The sequence below is a fragment of the Gorilla gorilla genome, chromosome 4 (genome assembly GCF_029281585.2).
Source record: "Gorilla gorilla gorilla isolate KB3781 chromosome 4, NHGRI_mGorGor1-v2.1_pri, whole genome shotgun sequence".
NCBI classification, from domain to species: Eukaryota; Metazoa; Chordata; class Mammalia; order Primates; family Hominidae; genus Gorilla; species Gorilla gorilla.
Genome location: NC_073228.2, coordinates 158277148 through 158296417, shown reverse-complemented (window position 1 = coordinate 158296417; position 19270 = coordinate 158277148). Strand labels below are relative to the sequence as shown.

The 19270-nt window shown below is 46.1% G+C and overlaps 1 protein-coding gene across 1 annotated transcript; it reads right to left on the bottom strand.

The window, feature by feature from the left end:
• Positions 1 to 369: 369 nt before the first annotated feature.
• On the bottom strand, positions 370 to 15435 carry SAP30L (SAP30 like). The gene is made up of 4 exons (XM_004042873.5): positions 14627 to 15435; positions 10241 to 10363; positions 7939 to 8037; positions 370 to 5516 (listed from the first exon to the last, which is right to left on the bottom strand). Exons 1-4 carry the CDS (start codon positions 14825 to 14827, stop codon positions 5388 to 5390), a joined length of 552 nt encoding a protein of 183 aa, XP_004042921.1. The 5' UTR covers positions 14828 to 15435; the 3' UTR covers positions 370 to 5387.
• Between the last annotated feature and the right edge of the window lie 3835 nt (positions 15436 to 19270).

The window sequence follows — 19270 nt, the reverse complement described above, 5'->3', positions numbered from 1 at the left end:
CAGCTCACCCTCTGCAGATATTTCAGTGTGCAATCAATCCTCCATACAGTTTATTTAGATGGAGAACTGAAGACCCAGAGAGAGAACTCTATTTGCCCAGTGCATCCAGTACACTACATGGAAGTTGAGCTCCAGACTCAGGCTGTTGGACCCAGTCTCTTTCCAGGTGAGTGAATGGGATAGCAGTACTGGAACTTGGGCCTAACCTTCTGGGATCTAAACTCAGTGTGCACTGGGAATGTAGGTGCTAGTATTTGGAGCTGGGAGGAAAGACCACTGTCATTAATCACTATAATACACTGCCAGGGGCCAAATGTGGAAGTGAAAGCATCTGAATTCTATATAAAAATTCAAAGGGAAGACAGAGGGTTTCTTACTCATTCAGATTATTTATTAAGAGCAAAAGTCGGGCCATCCCATCGTGTGATATTGCAACATGAAAAGTCACATACATACTAAGGAGACCCCACAGAATTGAGAGCCTTTCAACAGTACAGAGCCATAGATTACAAAGTTAAAATACAAATGATCCCCCAGATTTGGCAGGAAACAAGTACAATATGAGGAGGCCTGGAATGGAAGGGCACTTACTTTTCAATAAGGCAGTTACAAAATGGGAAAAAAAACCCCCAAAACCTCGTACCCCAAAATATACTCTGATGAGCGTAGCAGACAATAGAAATGTAAAAGAGGGATCCTGTATAACCCTCTGTCATTGGCAAATGTGTGCATTAAGTGAAAGCAACTGAAGGGTTTGTGTTTTAAGATGCAAGCTAGATGAAACAACTGACTGTAGACATTTCTACCTCAAGAACAGTTCATATCTTGCCCTAGGCTGGGTTCTACCTCAAAACACCAGACCCACTTTACCATTTCTAACCATAAACTTGGAAACAGTCTATAATACAATGAAAGGAATAAAAAGGCACCCCTAGAGCACCATGCTTCCCAAGGCATGATCTTGAGCTCATCTGCCCTTCAGTTCGACTGCCCAGCTCAGTAACAGGGACCAGGAGCCAGGGCCAGCTGAATTACACAACCTCAAAGGATCGCCTGGAAGGCAGATGTCTGACCAAGAGATCACAGACCAAGCACATTTCATGAGAATTTAAATGCTAGGACAATACTACCTCTCCCACTAGGGCTTTTGAACCCTGGTTTTAAATAACAGGCTAGATCTGTTTTCCCCTACCACTCATTTTGCAAAACTCAACTGGCCTAAACATTTCACTCAATCTTGAGTTCTGCAGGTTGGTCCCTGAGAGCTAGGTTGGCCTTGGGAATTTCTGCTCAATTTTAAGTTCTCAAGAATCTGAGGGCAGCCGATTTAGACAGAATTAGAGTCATCCTATAAGTCAGAAAGAAAGAATGCTAGACAGGTCAAGAGGGCCAGAGGTTGGTTCTGATAATGCCATATGACCTCAGGCACATCTTTTTGAGTTTTAGTTTTCCCATCTCTAAAAACGGATGATTGGACAACAGCAAGCTTAACAGACTTTCCACCTTGAAAATACGGCACTTCTCTGACGCTTAGACCTTAAGTCCTGAAGCGTTGTTTTCTCAGCAAAAACAGTGCAAAGTCCTTACAGGAATCTAAGGTACAAGCCCTGGGCAACCATGAAAACTTTAAACTTCATGCAAAGCAACGAAGTTATAAATCTTCCAGCTGAACATTTTCCTGATGATGTGAGCATCCGTTTTTGTGGGGCAAGCACAGAACTGAGTCCTCATCTGTCTGAGGTTTAGCAGGCTGCTAACATCTTCTCATCCCCCTCTCCTCTCCCCAAGCTTTGGCAGAAACAAGCCAGCCAGTAGGGTTTTCTCAACATTCTCCAACAAGGAACTGAGTGGACTAATACTCAGGGGTAAGGACAGTGTACCAAAGTGTCCATGTTCTAGCATTGTTTCTTTCCAAAAGGCAAACGCTATGCTTTGGGACAGTGCCAGCAATTAGGTGCTTTGCCAAAAATAACTTGTCCCATGTGGCCCCCATGGGGCAGAGACTAAGATGGAAATTACAGAGAACATAGAAAAGCCAGAGGTTTACAAAGAACAGGCTTCTCCACGAGGTAGTGGGTTCTCTGTCCTCGGAGGTGTTTAAGTCCAGACTGCTCAACCCCTTGGTGGGATGGTTGTAGGCAGAATGTCAGCACCTATGTGGAGACTAGACTGGATGACTTAACAGCCCTTTCCCAACTTTGAGATCCTGTCATTGTAATGACTGAGAGCGCCTCTGGATGACTTCCATGAAGCAACTGCTCTGGGCAACAGCCTCCCTCAATAGGCAAGGCCCCCAGAGTAAGCTCCTTCTTCCATCCTCTCCCTCCCACCAGGCAGTTGCCCTGCAGGATATTAACAAAAAACTTCCCACAAAATAAAAAGCCAAAACGCCAAAATTAGATGCAACACTGCAGCTGCAAACAATTGTTACTATCTGTTCTCTGAAAGGCTAGCAGTGACTATTTAGCTATGACAGGAACATCTAACAACTTGGCAGCTGTGACATGTAAGTAAAATTCCTCTTCATTTTACAACACCGGTCTTGAATCCTTTGGTTTTTAATCTTTCATGAGATTCAGCTGTGATCTTTTTTAATATGCTGTTGCCAACCTAAGAGTTTGTTCCTTGAAGCAAGAAGTTTGTCCATTGGTTTTTAAAACATCTTAAAACAACATGAATGGCAGGACACTGATGTTTCCATGTGAGAACCTTCAGGGCATATCAAAGAACCATACCAGGCTGGAACTGAGGCAGGAACCATACTCTTTAAGAAGACAACGCCAGTTCTGGATTTCAAATTCCAGTTTTGCCCAGAAGCACCAAGAGGAAAGAAGGCAATGCTGCTACGTCACAGGTGGAGAGAAGCGCAAGAGTCCTTGATGGATGGTATAAAAATGGAGCAGCCAAGATGAACATTGCTTTCCCCACACCCCACTGCTCCCTGAAGCCAGACCCTGTTGCTCTGGAGGGCCTGGCCACTTCTCACAGGCAGGAGTCCCTTGCCCACAGATAGAGCCACCAGAAACTGCAGAAGAGGCTAAGGCGAGTGGTTTAGTGGTTTGATGAAAGAACGGATTTCTGGACATAAGAAAAACATAGGTTCAAATAGCTTTGTCTTTTCTCTCACCTGACCTGTTGAAAGGTCAGGTTGAAAAGGTTGAAAAGATGCCCACAACCTCCACTTTCCACAAGCACCTCTCCTTAGAGGAAAGACAAGGGACCCAAGTACACACACAGCATCTGGCTGAAGGTAAAACATTTCCCCAGGTTTCGCTTTGGAATAAAGATTCTTTCAGACACACTTGAACAGATGGATCCTACCATCATATATTCTTGTGCAGAAGCTATTGTCTCTCTCAACTGGGAGAACAGATTTGCTGCTGAAGAAATAGTGATGTGACCTACATGCCCACAATTCTGGTTTACGTATCAGAAAAATACACTTTTTTACTCATTAAGATATGGACATTTCCATGGAGCAAGTTAACAATGCCTTAACCTGCAGGCCCCATCTGCCCCTCAGCCTTCTTGATGCCTGTATCAACATCCTTCAGCTGTAAGCAGGGAGAGAATCTCTAAACACATAGTGAATGTGAATGACTGAAAACACTCACAGAGCACTGGACATGCCATCCACAGCCAGGAGGCATACCAAAATAGGATGCCCTCACAGTCCAGAGTATATTCTATGTACAACCATTTATATATATTTAATTTAAAAGGCTGCAATCTGCTAGACATGCATTTTGAACACAGGCGAAAGCTTTGCTGCAATGGAACATACTGCATTTTAGTGAGCGTGGTGACCCTGTCCCCATTCCACAGAAAGCGTGGTACTCTGCTCTACAGAACTGAGACCTTTGGACACTCCGCCACCCTGCTCAGTAGGGGGTTTAGTCCTGACTTCTCTGTGATGGTGCTCAGATTAAGCCGTCTGTGAAACTCTCTGCCAGGCCAGGCTGTCCATTGTTCTTATTATTTAAGGCTTAAGAAATTAACTCAGAATTGAAACTGAGTAGGAAAATGACACCTTTGACCATATGTCAAGATAGTCATAAATTAGCATCCAAATCCTTTTCTTTCTCCCACCCTCCTACCCCATACCCTCTGCCCTCCATTACACAGATAAAAGAATTTTGCAAAAGCACATTTTTGGATATAAAGCTTTGTTTTCACAGGATACTTTGGCTCTGATATAATTAGATTGAGGAGTTCAACGTTTTGAACAACAAAAAAATTAGGTAATTTTCAAAAATTATTTTAGCAATCTTTCTCCCTAAGAGGGAGGCAAATTGTTCACAAAAATGAGCGTCAGATGGAATTGACCTTTGTTGCCCAAACTCATGATTTGCTGATGACCAGAGCCCAGGGAGTCAAGGCCAGCCAGACTTTCAATCCTAAGCTGAACTTCTGGGCAGGAATCACATGGCCCCTGGCAGCTTGCATGGTGGTTGTGAACTTAGGATGAAAACTTCTAAAAACACTTGCCCCAACCTACTAAATATGTCAGTGTGTCAATGCATTTATTACCAACAAGCTTGGCTGAAGTCATAATATCTAACTGCACCCCAAAGAGTGAAGCATAGTGGGGTGCATAAGGGACCATATCTTCTGTGAGGGTCTCTATATCAGTGTTTCTGGAACCTCAACGAATAGTTTTGCACATGCAACTGTCCTGAAATCCTTATCTGATCAGAAACTTCCTTGTTGGTGCATCAGGATTTCCTCCACATTCTAGCAGTTAAGTGGTGAGCAACAGAAATGGCAGAGGTCTCAGTCATGAGAGGTGTGAAGCAGATGTTACAAGGCTGGCACTATTAGTGACAGCTCAATTAGCCAATACCTACTGATTGAGTGCCTACTGTGTACAAGGCACAGGGTGAGTGAGGGGGACCAGTGTCAAACTGATCTGCTGATAAATGACAAAGCTTGCAACAAAGCGGGCAGGATATCTATGTCGCCAGCGGGCAGCATGCAAGTCCAGATGTGGGTCTGCTCATGCACTTCCATGGCCAATTGCACCTTGCTGCTATTCCAAGCTACAGCTCACATGTGGCAGCCTGGTGGATAAGGTGATTACCAAAATATTTCTTATCCCACATTTCCAGTAGAATTGATTTAATGCTTTGTTGAATGCTGAAATACATAGTTTTTAATTCTTTTAATGATCCTGATTTTTTTAGTCCAGAGTTATCTTAAAAGAAAGTCTTTCTATACACATGCTGAATCATGAGAATATAATCCTCCTGACCAAAAAGATTTACAGTATTCATCATTCAAACTTTTTTATTTACAATAATATTTAACAGTCTTTATGGGCTTAAATGTAGCAGATATCACCTGTGCATCAAGCATTACACTTCATTCCTTTAAGATGTGCTTCATCTTCACTCAAGCTGCTTGCCACCCTCCGATTTCTGGTCCAGTCTACTCTTGTTACTCTTCACCATGTAGATGAAGTAGGCAAGGGTCTCTTTTTCATTCACAGGTATGTTCCTGAAGTGTCGACTCACAGTCTATGTGGGGGGAAAATACCAAAGTTCCTTAAACCATGCACAAATCACACCACAAATTCTACATAGTACAAAGAAGCGAATGGAGTTGTTTGCATGCTGTGGCAGGAATGACAAATGCTGAAGAACTTCCTGCCATGTGCGGAACTCAGAATGCCCTTTGCCCTTCCTCCCCAGGGATGTAGGTGGTTTAATTTCCAGGATCCAAAAGTGGCTTTTTAACCTACAACTCTTCCAAGGTGCAGTTCTATTTCAGTGGCAGCCAACCACCTGTCATGGCATGATTTCACAGTCATACTCATGGAGGAGAGACTGGGACTGCTCTGGTTGGCCAGCTGCTACCAAACCTCTCAGGCCTTGAAAGTGGGAATAAATATGTCTTTAAAAAATTGTGGGGCAGGCGTGGTGGCTCACACCTATAATCCCAATGCTTTGGGAGGTTAAGGTGGGAGGATTAGTTGAGGCCAGGAGTTCGAGACCAGCCTAGGCAACACAGTGGAGAACTCATCTCTACCAAAAAATTAGCCAGGTGTCGTAGCATGCACCTGTGGTCCCAGCTACTCAGGAGGCTGAGGTGGGAGGATCACTTGAGCCCAGGAGGTTGAAGCTGCAGTGAGCTGCGACTGCACCCCAGCCTAGGAGACAGAGCAAGACCTTGTCTCAAAAACAAATAAAAATTGGGTTAGGCTGGGCATGGTGGCTCACACCTGTAATCCTAGCACTTTGGGAGGCCAAGGCAGGCAGATCACCTGAAGTCAGGAGTCCGAGACCAGCCTGGCCAGCATGGTGAAACCCAGCCTCTACTAAAAATACAAAAATTAGCCGGGTGTGGTGACAGGCACCTGTAATCCCAGCCACTCGGGAAACACGGAGAAGAATCACTTGAACCCGGGAGGCGCAGGCTGTGGTGAGCTGAGATCATAGCAATGCACTCCAGCCTGGGAGATAGAGCAAGACTCCGTCTTTAAAAAAAAAAAAAAATTGTGTTAAATGAACAGCCAATTGAACAAATTGAACAGAGGTATCTGAACCCCAAAATTCTTCTAAGTAGTGCATAACTGCCTCCTGAAAGACACATCAGGTTTGAAGGAAAATGCATCATTTACTAATGCTCCTAATACTTCATTCCATAAGTAATGAGAATGCAGGTCTCCTCTTGCCCCACCTCGTTCTTTCCCTTCCACCAGGGAGAACACTGGCAAATGGGTGATGTTATTTTAAAGTAGGAGAGGCTTCTGACCTCCTCTGTGTCATCTGGACACTGGTGAAGGAGTTGTTTAAGAAAAAGTGACGGTCGAGCAAGAAACCTCTAAAGGAAAAACCAAAAATGAAACAGGCTGGGAGCCTTTCAGGAAATCTCAATGGATCAAGGTGGCTGAAACAGATAAAAAAAGACAGAGAACTAGACATAAAGAGTGGTTATCTCTGGATGATAGAATTATATTTTTCTTTTCTCCATTTTCCAACTTTTCTGTAATAGGCAGAAAAATATATTAAGAAAAGAGGGATTAAGAAAGAAAAGAGGGATTAGAAAATACCTGCAGAAATGACAAAGACAGAATTATCAAGCCAGGCGGTTCATGTATTTTAAAAATGGCCAATGGAGCATTTCCCCGTAATCCAAACTGTGTTAATAACTCAGGGCAGGAGAAAACTTTCTTGGGTGCCATTCATTAAAATACTGTCATTACCAACACCAGAGTAGGAGAAATCAAGGAAAAAAAATAGCTCCTGTAGAACATCAAGAAGGTTTTGAAATGATTAATCTGACACACAAAATGATCATCTCTATAAAGCATTTTGCTAAGCCAGGCACAGTGGCTCACGCCTGTAATCCCAGCACTTTGGGAGGCTGACATGGAAGGATGGCTTGAGCCAAAGAGAATCACTTGAGCAACATAGTGAGGCCGCGTCTCTATAAAAATAAAATTAGCTGTGCATAGGGGTGTGCACCTGTGGTCCTAGCTACTCTGGAGGCTGAGGTGGGAAGGATCACTTGAAGCTGGGAGGTTGGGGCTGCAGTGAGCCCAGACTGAGCCACTGCACTTTAGCCTGGGTGATAAAGCAAAACCTTGTCTCCAAAAAAACAAAAAGAGGAATCTTCCAAAAAAGATTCAAACAAATGAACACTCAGGACTTAGAATCTGGAGTCATGAGATCCCAGGCTCAATTCTGCTGTCAACTTGCTGTGTGATTTTAAGCAAATCCTTTCCTCCTTCTGTGCCATGGTTTCTTTTCTGGAACTGAGGCCTTTGCAGGTCTAAAGCTATGGGGTTCTAAATTGTGCCAAAGAGGAATACAGAGTTGCTTCCAGAACTCTGGAGGAAATTACAATTAGCAGACACACAAGGTAAGGGAGAATCAGGGTAACCATCAGAAGCAGCACAATGCTGGCTCTCTTTAGAGGGCAATTTTGTCTACCTACTTCTGCTAACTGGGCCTTATTGAAGCCTGGTCTGGTCTGCAACTTGTAGTGTCGTTTATAACGTCGTAGGGTGTTCACCTGCAGCTGGAACAGATCAACCTAGGGAGAAGAGCAGAAAAATGTTATCCATCACCTGACCAACCAGGACTCACCAAGAGCCCACTATGTGCCTAGCACTACACTAAGGTAGGGGTGAGGATGGGGAGGGCTTCAAAAGAGGTCTTAGAAATGGTCTATTGAGGACTAGTAACTGGCTAGGAGGGCAAAAATAACAGTAGAAAAACAGTTCTGGCTGGGGTGGGCTGATCTCACAAAACTGGTGGAAAAGGTAAAGCTTAAGCTAAGGAGGAGCAGGGTCTGATAAGGCACTGAGAAACGGTAGGGAATAGGGGAAAAGATCATAGCACAGAAAGCTGGGAGAGGCACAGATGGGCAAGGGGGTCACAGGCAACTGTGATGAGTTTAAAAGGTGAGAATGGATGGTAGCACATCTAGAAAAACAGAAGGAGCTATCACAGAGGGTGGAGGGTGATGGCGCAGGATGGGTCTGGTGGTGGTTGTTGGGAAGACTGATGGGGGGATACAGAGGGAGATGCTATAGCAACAATCAGAATGAGATGAAGAGGCTGAGCTTTGGAGGGGCAGTGATGCTAGAAGGGACACCAAAGATGGAGAGCAAAGGCAAAAACCAGAGACATCCTGGAGGATGATAGGCCAGAACGAGGCAGCGACCGGATAGAGGGGCACAAAGGAGGGCAGTGGGAAGAACTGTTATCCTCAAATAGCTCTTTCCTAGGCCCAGCCTTCTGGTATTAGAATCCTTAACCTCCCTCCAGAGAAAGTTCAAAAGTTACTGTAGTGAATGTGCAATCCAGCAGGTTAGGGTTGGGGTCTTTGCAGATGACTGGATAACAGAGGGGAAGGGACCCCCCCTTTTTGTTTCTAACAAAGGAAGAGAGGAAAGCTGCATAGTCATGAAAAATTGAAGGCCCATAAAGTTGGGCTGCCTTTACCTGCCTCTAAAAGAGCTGTTCTTGCTTCAGGCAGGTGGAGAGCACTTAAAAACAAAATGAATGATCAATATGAGGGGCCAAAGTCCTTCATTCTTTTTCAAAACATTCCTCAAAACCTTTTTTTTTTTTTTTTTTTTGGTGAAAACCACTTAGAAATCGAATACGTCCATTTCTTTATAAAATAACAATAATGTTAAAGGCAACAGCAAGATTCTGTAAACCAACATTGGAAAAGGGGACACAGGGAGGGGCAGAGGGAAAGGGCCAGATTTTCAACGGTTTCCTCCACATCTGCAGACAAAGGCCCGCCTACTCTTTCTATTCCTACACAGTCATTTTCACTCTGAGTGCTAACAGGCGGTTGCCTTATGAAATATTCATGTGTCAAATATTCAATGTACACTATAAACGGTTCTTCTCTTGCTGAGTCTTGAGTGAAAACAATTTAGTAGAAAGAAAATCCAATATTCCTTCCTGAAGCCTCACTTAATAGACACAGGCACCTGAAGGTAAGGCAGCCTTCCAGTTTGAGAAGCCTAGGTCTCATGGTCTAGCGCAGTGGTTCTCAACACAGGACGATTTTGTCTTGTAAAGGAGGTGTGGCAATGTCTGGAGACACGTTTTGATTGTCATGACTCAGGGTGGTGATGGGTAGAATCTCACGAGGGGATGCTGCTGAGGCATGCTGTTAAATATCCTACAATGCAGAGGACAGTCCCCACAACAAAAATTAGCTGACCCCAAATGTCAACAGTGCTAGAGTTGAGAAAACCGGGTCCAGTTTAGTCAACTTTGAAATGGATCCTTGGGAACAGCCTGGACTAGATGTCAAGAAATCAGTGAGAGAAAATCAGAGCTGGTATGAACTGATGACTTACACCTTCATTTTTTGGGGAAGAGACTTCTCCCAAACCATTACACACTCTCTAAAGGCATAAACAAGGTTTAAAAAAAAGTGACACTGTGGTTGTATTTACGCATTCGTCAGGGGCGTCTTGCAGAAAAGCAGTGTGGTCTACTGGAAAGGGCCCTAGACTAGAGCCTCCAAACTATATACATGACCTCGGCTCTCTGTGCCTGTCTGTAAAATGATGGGGCAGTCTGACCAGCGGGTGTCCAAGCTTTTAGCTCTCAGATTCCATATTACTATAATTCACTTTTCAAATAATCCACACCAAAACAAAAGGACTAAAATTACTTCTTAACACAAAAAGCAGACCAGGCCAGAGGTGAGGATCAGATTAGAATCCATTCTTCCAGCTTCTGCAACTGATTTCTTTGACCTTTACCTCAGGAATGTCAGTGTCGTGCTCGGGAGAATCTCCGCCATCGTCACTTGTCTTCCTCTTCCTTTTATTTCGGACACTCTGGATGAAATTTTTGTGAAAATCACAGATATATAGGTGCCTTACCTGATGGAGATAAAAATCAAAGTCAGAGTTGGCCAATTCCTTGGAGACAGCAATAGGTATCTGTCAAATTGTGGGGCTTCCTTCCATTGCAGGGCATTGGAGAGAGAGATGGAAGACAAGATGTAGGCCATCATTCCCAGAAGCTCACTACTGAGTTGCAGAACACAAAGAGAATGCTAACATCACACTTGGCAGCGTATCATACACCAAACTTCCAGTGAATGGTGAAGACAGTAAATGGTACAGATTCAGCAAAGGAAGAGATCCCTGCAACAGAGATGCTCAGGGTGAAGGGCCCTGACTAAAAGGGAGGACTTTAGGCAGACAGGAAGCATTCCAGATGGGTAGGAGTGCCAAGACTTTAAAGTTTCCAATGGAGGATGACAGAAAGAGTGAGGAGGTCCAGGGTACAGTGTCAGTTGGGTGATGATGGCTGCCCATGTAGGAGCATAATGAAAAAGTGAGGCATCAGGGGGGTGGGCATGAGAACAGCTTAGACTTTCCTTCCGACAAGACAGAGTCCCTCAAGGAAGCAGGGAGTGATGTGACATTTTTAGAAGACCTGTAGGAGTCATGAACTTATAGTCGACTGGAATGTACTGTCCTGAGGAGGAGGAAAGCAGGACACAAGGGACTGTTGCAACGGTATTTGGGACACTCTATTTTTACACTTACAATAGCTACTATTGTAGGATAATAACTCTTCGAAAAACTTTGTTTCTATGTGTCAATTTATAATTCTTGCATTATCTCACATCTGATCCACAAAGAAAAGTGGAAAAAGATGTGGAAGTTCTTACAAGGTAGAACCACATACAAGAAGGTGGATACTACAGATTTTCTAATACAGGCTGGAGGCACACTGGTAAGTGAAGGTGGCAGCAACAGCTAAGACATGAAGAATCCTCCATGGCTGGCTGGAGGAACCACTGAAAAACTTTACAGAAACTGAATGCCCAGCAAATGACTTGGGGTTGTTGATACTGAAACAGCTGTTGCACAAATGTTCTGCAGAGACTTCTGAATTTGAGTTTATTCCTTAAATCCTTAAAGATAAAAGTAAGCTGGCAGGAAATCCGCATCAATTAATTCAGACCTTTTCATGGAGAAAATAATGAAAACTGTTTATTTATTTATTCAGATGAATGATCACTTTCATGTGGCTGGATTAGTGAGTCGTGAGTACTTTTAAGTTTATACTGTGATGGTGTCTTGCAGACAGGAGGTACTCGAAAAATGTTGATGTACCAATATAGGAAGTCTCCTATATCTAAAAGTGGCTTAAGGCTAATGAAAGCCACCACTTAACATGGTTACAAACTGGGATAGCTTTGTCAGATTCAACTCTGTCAAAGGACTTTCAAACACAGCACATGCCACTGTCCCAAAGAATCCCACCTAGCTGATGTATATACTACTGGACATGCTTTTCTCCAGGAAGAAAGCACAACAAAGCACACTCTGCATCCCTGAGAGGAAGCTAGCCCTCCATGTTAGCTAGACTGGTGAGTCCACTCAGATCAACTGCTCCTCAAGTTCACAGTAACAAACTTCATAGGAGAACAGGGATAATAGGTGGCTTCCTAAAGCTTTGGCTGGGAGATTTCAGATCAGGACAATAGAATAACGGAATCCTAGCTGTAAGAGAACTTAGCAATCACTAGTGCAATCCCATTGACCCCAATCCGTTTTCTAGATGGGTAAAATGAAGCCATCCAGAGTGAGGAAATGACCTGGCCAAGGTCACCCAGGCCTTCTGCCCCCCACCACCCAGTACACGTCTTTTCCTACTCCAGCATTTTCCTTTATACTATTCTCAACTTCCACTTTTCTCCAGAAAAAAAAAAAAGCAGAAATATGTCAACTGGAGGTATATTAGTATTTTAACAGATCACAGAACACTGCCAAAGTCTATATAAAATGAGTTAAACAGCCTGAGTTGAATTTTTGGTGTTGTTATTTAAAAAGGTTCTCTGCTAGACTCTCTCACAAGATAAATAATCATTTTCTCCTTAACCATTTTCAAGTACATACTGGTTTTCAGAAATTTCAGAGCTCAGTGGCCTTTGGGAGTGGGGTTGGGGCAGGAGGGTGGTAGCAAAGGCTCTAGTTTTTTTTTTTTTTTCCTTCACTTTCTGCAATAGCTAAAAATTCTTGTAACAGCAGTTACCTGGAATTGAATTCCTGCCCAAGCCTGTGAGAAAGAAATAGAATCCCTTTCAGAAATAATGACTCCACAACACCACCTTAAAACAAATTTTGAGTGTTTCCACCTGGAAACCTTACTCCCTCAGAAGTATTACCTTTTGGGAACACTAATGCTAGGCTCAGGCTGCCCTTCTTCTAGACAGTGTGTGTGAAATGATCAGCATAGCTCAACACAGGTTTTCCAGTACAGTCAATGGGTAAATAAAAGGAGTCCCAGTTGCAGCAGCAAAATCATTCAGATGGGAAGGCATCCAGTGATCTAAAAGGACTGGAAGATTCTTTTAAGGACCGGAAATTATTATTATAAGCTGCTCAAGTAAAGCAGCTTCTAACAACCTACACGGAAGGTAGGCAGTGTTTCTAAGTGGATGAATTCATTGCCATAAGCATTTCACCTCAACGTGTGACCTAACGAGGGATCACCTTGGTGTCTAGACCCTTGTTTGTTCTCAGATAATTTCCATTCATGCATTCATTGATAGAGATTTGTAGTAAGAAAGCCATTAACTCTCTCCCAACCACTTAAAAATAGCACCTGTCCATGCAAGAGCTGCAACTGTATTATAATGATTAACTTAAAAATGGGGGTAGGAGGGAAGAGTGAAGAAAGGATGGGGGCTGGGCGCAGTGGCTCACGCCTGTAATCCCAGAACTTTGGGAGGCCTAGGCGGGTGGATCATTTGAGGTCAGGAGTTCAAGACCAGCCTGTCCAACATGGCGAAACCCCATCTCCACTAAAAATACAAAAATCAGCCAGGCATGGCGGCAAACGCCTGTAATCCCAGCTATTCAGGAGGCTGAGGCAGGAGAATCGCTTCAACCCGGGAGGCGGAGGTTGCAGTGAGTCGAGATCTTGCCACTGCACTCCAGCCTGGGTGACAGAGTGAGACTCCGTCTCAAAAAAAAAAAAAAAAGAAAAAGGACAGGGGAGATTTTTTATTTATTAGAGACTTAATGAAGACTTATGTATAGGGCTTGGAAGTAAATTGGATAATATCTTTAAGAAATTAACCAGCCTCTTAGGTGCTGTGTGTACCTGACACCCTCACTTCCTATCTCTGGGCCTGTTTCAACCCTAAAATCAGAGAGGAAACGTGCACTCCCTTTCAGTTTAACAAGCAGTCTCTGATTTCCTCCAACTGTGGAGAAATTCTGATTCTAAAAGAGAATGGATGTTAACCACCTAAGCTCTTAGCTAGTCTACCTGAATATTAAATATCCCCTTAACTCATTTCCAATTCCTAATCATGAAGCAATCACTTAAGGCTTGCAGCAACAGATGTCAAACTAAAAAGTTCTTAATTGGTTGACAATAGGCACAGCTTCAGAATTGTTAACTAGAAGTGGTGAAGTCACACGGGAGAAGTTTCCTATAATAAGCCACAAAGAGCAGGGCAATCCGATTTAAATTTAAATATCCACCCCCTTATTTCAAAAGAAACTACCACTAGGAAAATTGATTTCTTTTCTTCCCCCTCCAGTCACATCGACTGCAAGAGCCATTTCCCAAGACCGGGCCTTGGCCTTATTTCTGCCACATCCTAGAAAAACCCATTCCCACAGCTGCCTGAGAAGCAGCTAGCTCGGTGACCCTCTGCTGATACCGAGGATGCGGGAGCCAGGGAAGTAACTGCCACCTTTCTCTGTCTGAAGGAATAACAGGGTTCCTAGAAGGAGAGAGAAGTTGCAAAAGAGCCGGGTGTCTTCATCACCCCCCGCTCCGATTCTTGCTCCTTCAAGGGCCAACAAAACTAACCCACCTCTCCCTGCTCTAAAGTCTAAACCAATAAAACAAGTTGGAAACTGCTGTCCAATCTTCCCAGGCAGCTGGAGTCCTGAAGCCCCCGCCCCCATCCTCCCGGATCTGGGTAGAATCACAGTCAGAGCATGTCAGCGCTGGAGCGGCCTTTGAAATGCCGAGTCCAACTCAGTTCTGCAGAGCCGGGGCGGCGAGGCCCACGGCGGGGAGTGCCCGGGGAGTCCCGACTGGAGCCCGGGGCAGCGGACGGAGAGCTGGGGGCGCCGGGGCCCAGACGCGAGCGGGGGCGGACTCACGCTCTTGTCGATGTCCAGCTTGAGTTTCTTCTGCGAGATGCTCTTCTGGACCCTCTTGCTGAAGGAGGCGTTGCCCGCGGGCCGGACGCAGCGCTCGCCGTCCTCGATGAGGCAGCAGCTCTGGCCGTAGCCCGGGGCGGCGGCAGCTGGGGCGGCTGGGGGCCCTTCGCGGCTGTCCTCCTCTGTGCTGAAGCCGTTCATCTCCCCGCCCCGGGCCGGTCCCTCTGGGGGAAGGTCCCCGGTAGGCCACTCCGCGGCTGCGCTTGCCGCGGGGCAGGTCGCTGAGACCCCCGCAGCCGAGGGTCCCAGAGTCCGTCTCCAGCCCGGGCGCTACCCTGCCCCGCGTCCGAGAGGCCCGGCTCCCTCGGCCCCCGGCCCTCCGCCTCCGGAAGCCCCCTTCCTCCCGGCTGGAGGCCCCGGGGTCGGCTCCCGCGGCTCGCAGGGCCCCGCCGGGGGTCACCCGGAGGAGCCTTCTGCCGGGGGCCCAGAACCGTAACCCTGCAGCGGGGGTGTCCGGGAGGGCGTCCCAGGAAACAGCCACTCCCCAAGGACTCCGGGCCTGGGTTGCCAGGGGGTTTCGAAGGCCCCCGCCGGCTCCCGCCTTCTTTCGGCAGCGGGGCAAACTCGCTGCCGGGCAGCTCCCCCGGGGTGGCGCGGCCTCCTCGCGCGGGGCCCGGCCTCGAACCCGCGGCACCCGGGCCCCGCGGCTCGTCTGGCCCACTCCACCCCTGCAGCCACTCGGCTGCGCCCCGAGTCCCGCGGCAGCCCCTGGGCCGCCCGGCCGCCGCCCGCCGAACGCTCCGCACCACAACAGTTCTCTCCCCCCGCCCTCCGCGGGACAGCGGAAGTCCCGCCTTCACGCGACCATTGGTCTCATTTGCTCTCTGGGCGGGGCTGCCGCCGCCGCTGGCGCGTCCCATTGGGCGTCGCCGCCGCCAGTCTCCGGCGCCAGGCTACTTCCTGGACTCTGCTGGGATGGGTTCAAAGTAGAGAAAGTGGAAGAGGAAAGAGTTACCCCAGCGAGAACCGGGAACCGGGCCGCAGACTCTCCGGCCCCGGGGAGGGATGGTGAGCAGGGGCCTGGCTGGATCGAGGGCCAGACTCCAGGAACAGAGGAACACATTCGGGGACAGACAGTAGAGACGCGGACGGGGACGCTGAGGGACAGACTTGGAGGAGCGGCATATGAGGGGACCTAAAGAGGATAGAGGTGCTATCAGGAGAGGGGCGGACTAATAAAATGAAAGGGCCAGGGCCAGAGGACTCGCGGATCCGTGGGAGGAAGGGTGGGTGAAATAGGACGGAAAGCCAGTCATGGCGGGAAAGACAGAGGGACAACCCCATACAGATACGTGGAAAGACATGCGGAGGAGGTGATGGGGGAATCTTGCAAGGTAGTCGCAATATTGGGGGTAGCCGATACCTTCCAGAGTGTGGAGAGTGGGACTGGCTTGGACGGCGCGGAAAGAAAAGGAGAGGGGGAAAGGAGACCCCGAGGGGTTTGGGCGACCCCTCCACTGGGAAGAATGGGAAGTCCGAATGAGGTCTGGAGGGTGGACTAGGTGAGCCGCGGGCAAGAGAAAGGGCTTCAGGGGAGATGAAGTGAAGGCTGGGAGTGGGACCCAGGGGCCAATCTCGGGATCTAGATGGGGAAGGGCTGCGGTGTCTTGGGCTCTCCCTGGAGCTCCAAGCTGTAGTTCTATTGCTTTGAGTCCCCGGGTCTACCGGCGAAGCGGCTGCGCCCTGCCAAGACCCTGCGCTTGGTTTCGGCGCCCAGGGCACCACCTCCCCTCCAGGAAGGGCCGTAGGGTATGCTCTGGTCCAGCACTTCAGTCATGCCACTCTCCAACTGCGCAGCATGGGGACTGATGAGGTCCGAAAGGCGATGGGACCAGCCCAGGGTCGTGTAATTATGTAGGGCTGGGCAGCGTTTTATGGGCAGGGAAGAGGGGAGGCTGTGTTAGGTGATAGGTAAGCAAGTGTTAGTACTAGAGGGCATAGAAGGAGCTTCGGGTTTGTGTCCTGTTGTAAAAGGGAAAGCTACCAGTTTCCATGTTTAGAAGCAGATGGCTGGTGATCTTAAGTTTTGCTCAGTGGCCATAAACGCATTTGTAGCATCTGAACTGGTAATTTCACACGTGGGACAGCCATCGTCGGAAACAGGCCTACCAGAGATAATATGAAGTACAGTGATGTTCATTATGGAATTATTTATAATAGGAAAAATAAAATAGAACCTCAGAGTTCCAAAAGGGAAGTGGTTAAGTAAACTACCTAAAATCTTCAGAAAGAGATTGTGCAGTTAGCATTTGAGGTAGTTTCAACATCAATGTAAACATTTTCTATAGAGAATAATTCACCATTAATTCTTAAATAAAGAGCTGATGAGGAGTTGGAGAAATGCTTTTTTTATGATAAGTAAAAAAATTCAGGATATGAAATTGCATGGAGGATACGATGTCTGTACATCTATGTTTAAAGACAAAAAAAAACTGTTGGTATAAAAAATACACCAAAGTACTAACAGTGATTATTTCTGGGTAGCAGGAATATGGCTGATATTTTTCTCCTTTTGTTTAACCTTTGCATTTTCTTTAATAAGCATTATTTTTGTTTTTACAGTAGAAAAAATAGAATAAAAATTAATGGAAAAAAGGCACAGATTAATAGGAGTCTTCCCTCAGAGTTCATATATTCTGTTCAAAAGTAAATTGTTGTTGAACTCATTATGTATACCAAGTATAGGGTTGGCTATAGGAGGAGGATGAAACATAACCCTTGCCCTAAAAGAATATCTCCTATCTGGGGTGTTCAGACATATATGTAGAAAACACTTGGGTATCTGTACCAGGCACTGTGTGATGTTGGGTCCAAAGTCAGTTGGTATGGATGAAACCTCCACGTTTCCCATATTTTTCTAAGCAGCATTTGTATTCAATGCTAGGCTATTGCGGTACACAACTTCTTCTGCACCAACTTGCCCTGGTCTAAGGGGATCTAGGACCTTTTCTTAGGTGCTCTGTCTCAGTCCTTGAGGTAGTGGCTACTTATATCTGCTATTCTTGTATTATTTAGCATTCTTTTTTCTTTTTACTAGGCAGTTCCTTATAACTGTAGGGGACTACAGTCCCCTATTATAATTAATACATGTTTATATTATTATTTTCCTGTTCAAATTACTGTAAGGTTACTCTTTCCTGATTACACCCAGCCTGATACGCCCAGCCAGCCTCTGTGTGTGTGTGTGTGGTGGTGGTGGGCGGAGTTCATGCTTGTAACTGTTCTTTTTTCTTTTTTTTTTTTGAGACAGAGTTTCACTCTGGTTGCCCAGGCTGGAGTGCAATGGCGCGATCTCGGCTCACCGCAACCTCTGCCTCCCGGATTCAAGCGATTCTCCTGCTTCAGCCTCCCGAGTAGCTGGGATTACAGGCATGTACCACTGCTCCCGGCTAATTTTATGTTTTTAGTAGAGATGGGGTTTCTCCATGTTGGTCCGGCTGGTCTCGGACTCCCAACCTCAGGTGATCCGCCCGCCTCGGCCTCTCAAAGTGCTGGGATTACAGGTGTGAGCCACCGCTCCCAGCCATTCTTTATGTATAATTTTGTAGTCTTTATTCAAGGCATACTTTATCATAATCTTTCCCCATATTACTATGTAGTTTTCACAGTTGCCATTTTTTATGTAGTACAGTGCAGTTTCTGTAGTACAGTACACTGTGGTGCTAAAGACAGTAGGCTTTGCTGTCAGAACTGGGTTCAGATCTGGACTCCACCCATGACTTGTTATAACATGTTAGCAATTATTTCACTTCTTAAGTCTGATGAAATAGGTGGTGACAAATTCTTAACACAGAGCCTAGAACATCATAAGTGGTTAATAAATGTCAGCTATCATGATTCCTACCGTAGTTACATTTGCCCCCTCTAGAAGTTGGATATCTTTTTTGTGTGGTTCTGTATAATTATTTTTGAACATAAAACTTTTTATTATTTAGGATTATTATTTTTTCTGAGTGCCAGAGATGGAATTGTGGTCAAAGACTACAAAGTTTTCCAAGGTCTAAGGGCCAGGCTCACTGACCCTTTTTTTCTTCCCTGTCTTTTCTGCCCCTGCCCTCCCCACCTTCACTCCTTCCATCCAGTCAGGCCCCAGTTGAGAAGTTATCCCCCAACACGCCTTAAAGAATCAGAGTTGGATACCTTGGCCAAGCAGTCACAGTCCTACAAAAGCTCTTTGCTCTCCTCTTTCTCTCCTCTTTTCCCTTTTTGGGGAATGTGGCATATGGCTCTGGGATGACTGCCCTTCTTTGGGAACAGGTGGACACTTAGGTGTCCAGTGACTGGGTTTCTAATCCTTGAGTGGCCCCTGATTGTCTAATAGTGAATACTTGCTGGGTTAAGCCTGTGGCTCAAACTGTACTGGTCAGTTTCTCTCCAGCAAATCTGCTGGTTGGAACTGACAGGTGGTTGGTGGGAGTGGTTAGAGCAGAGGCACTAATGGTGGGTCCTGCCTCCTGTATTCCCCAGGGCCTGGTAGTTGAGCTTGCCCTTGGGTTCTGTAAGGTACTCATAGATATGTTGGCATGAACCAAAAGTTTCTGAGACAGGTCTCAATTTAGAAGGTTTATATTGCCAAGGCTAAGG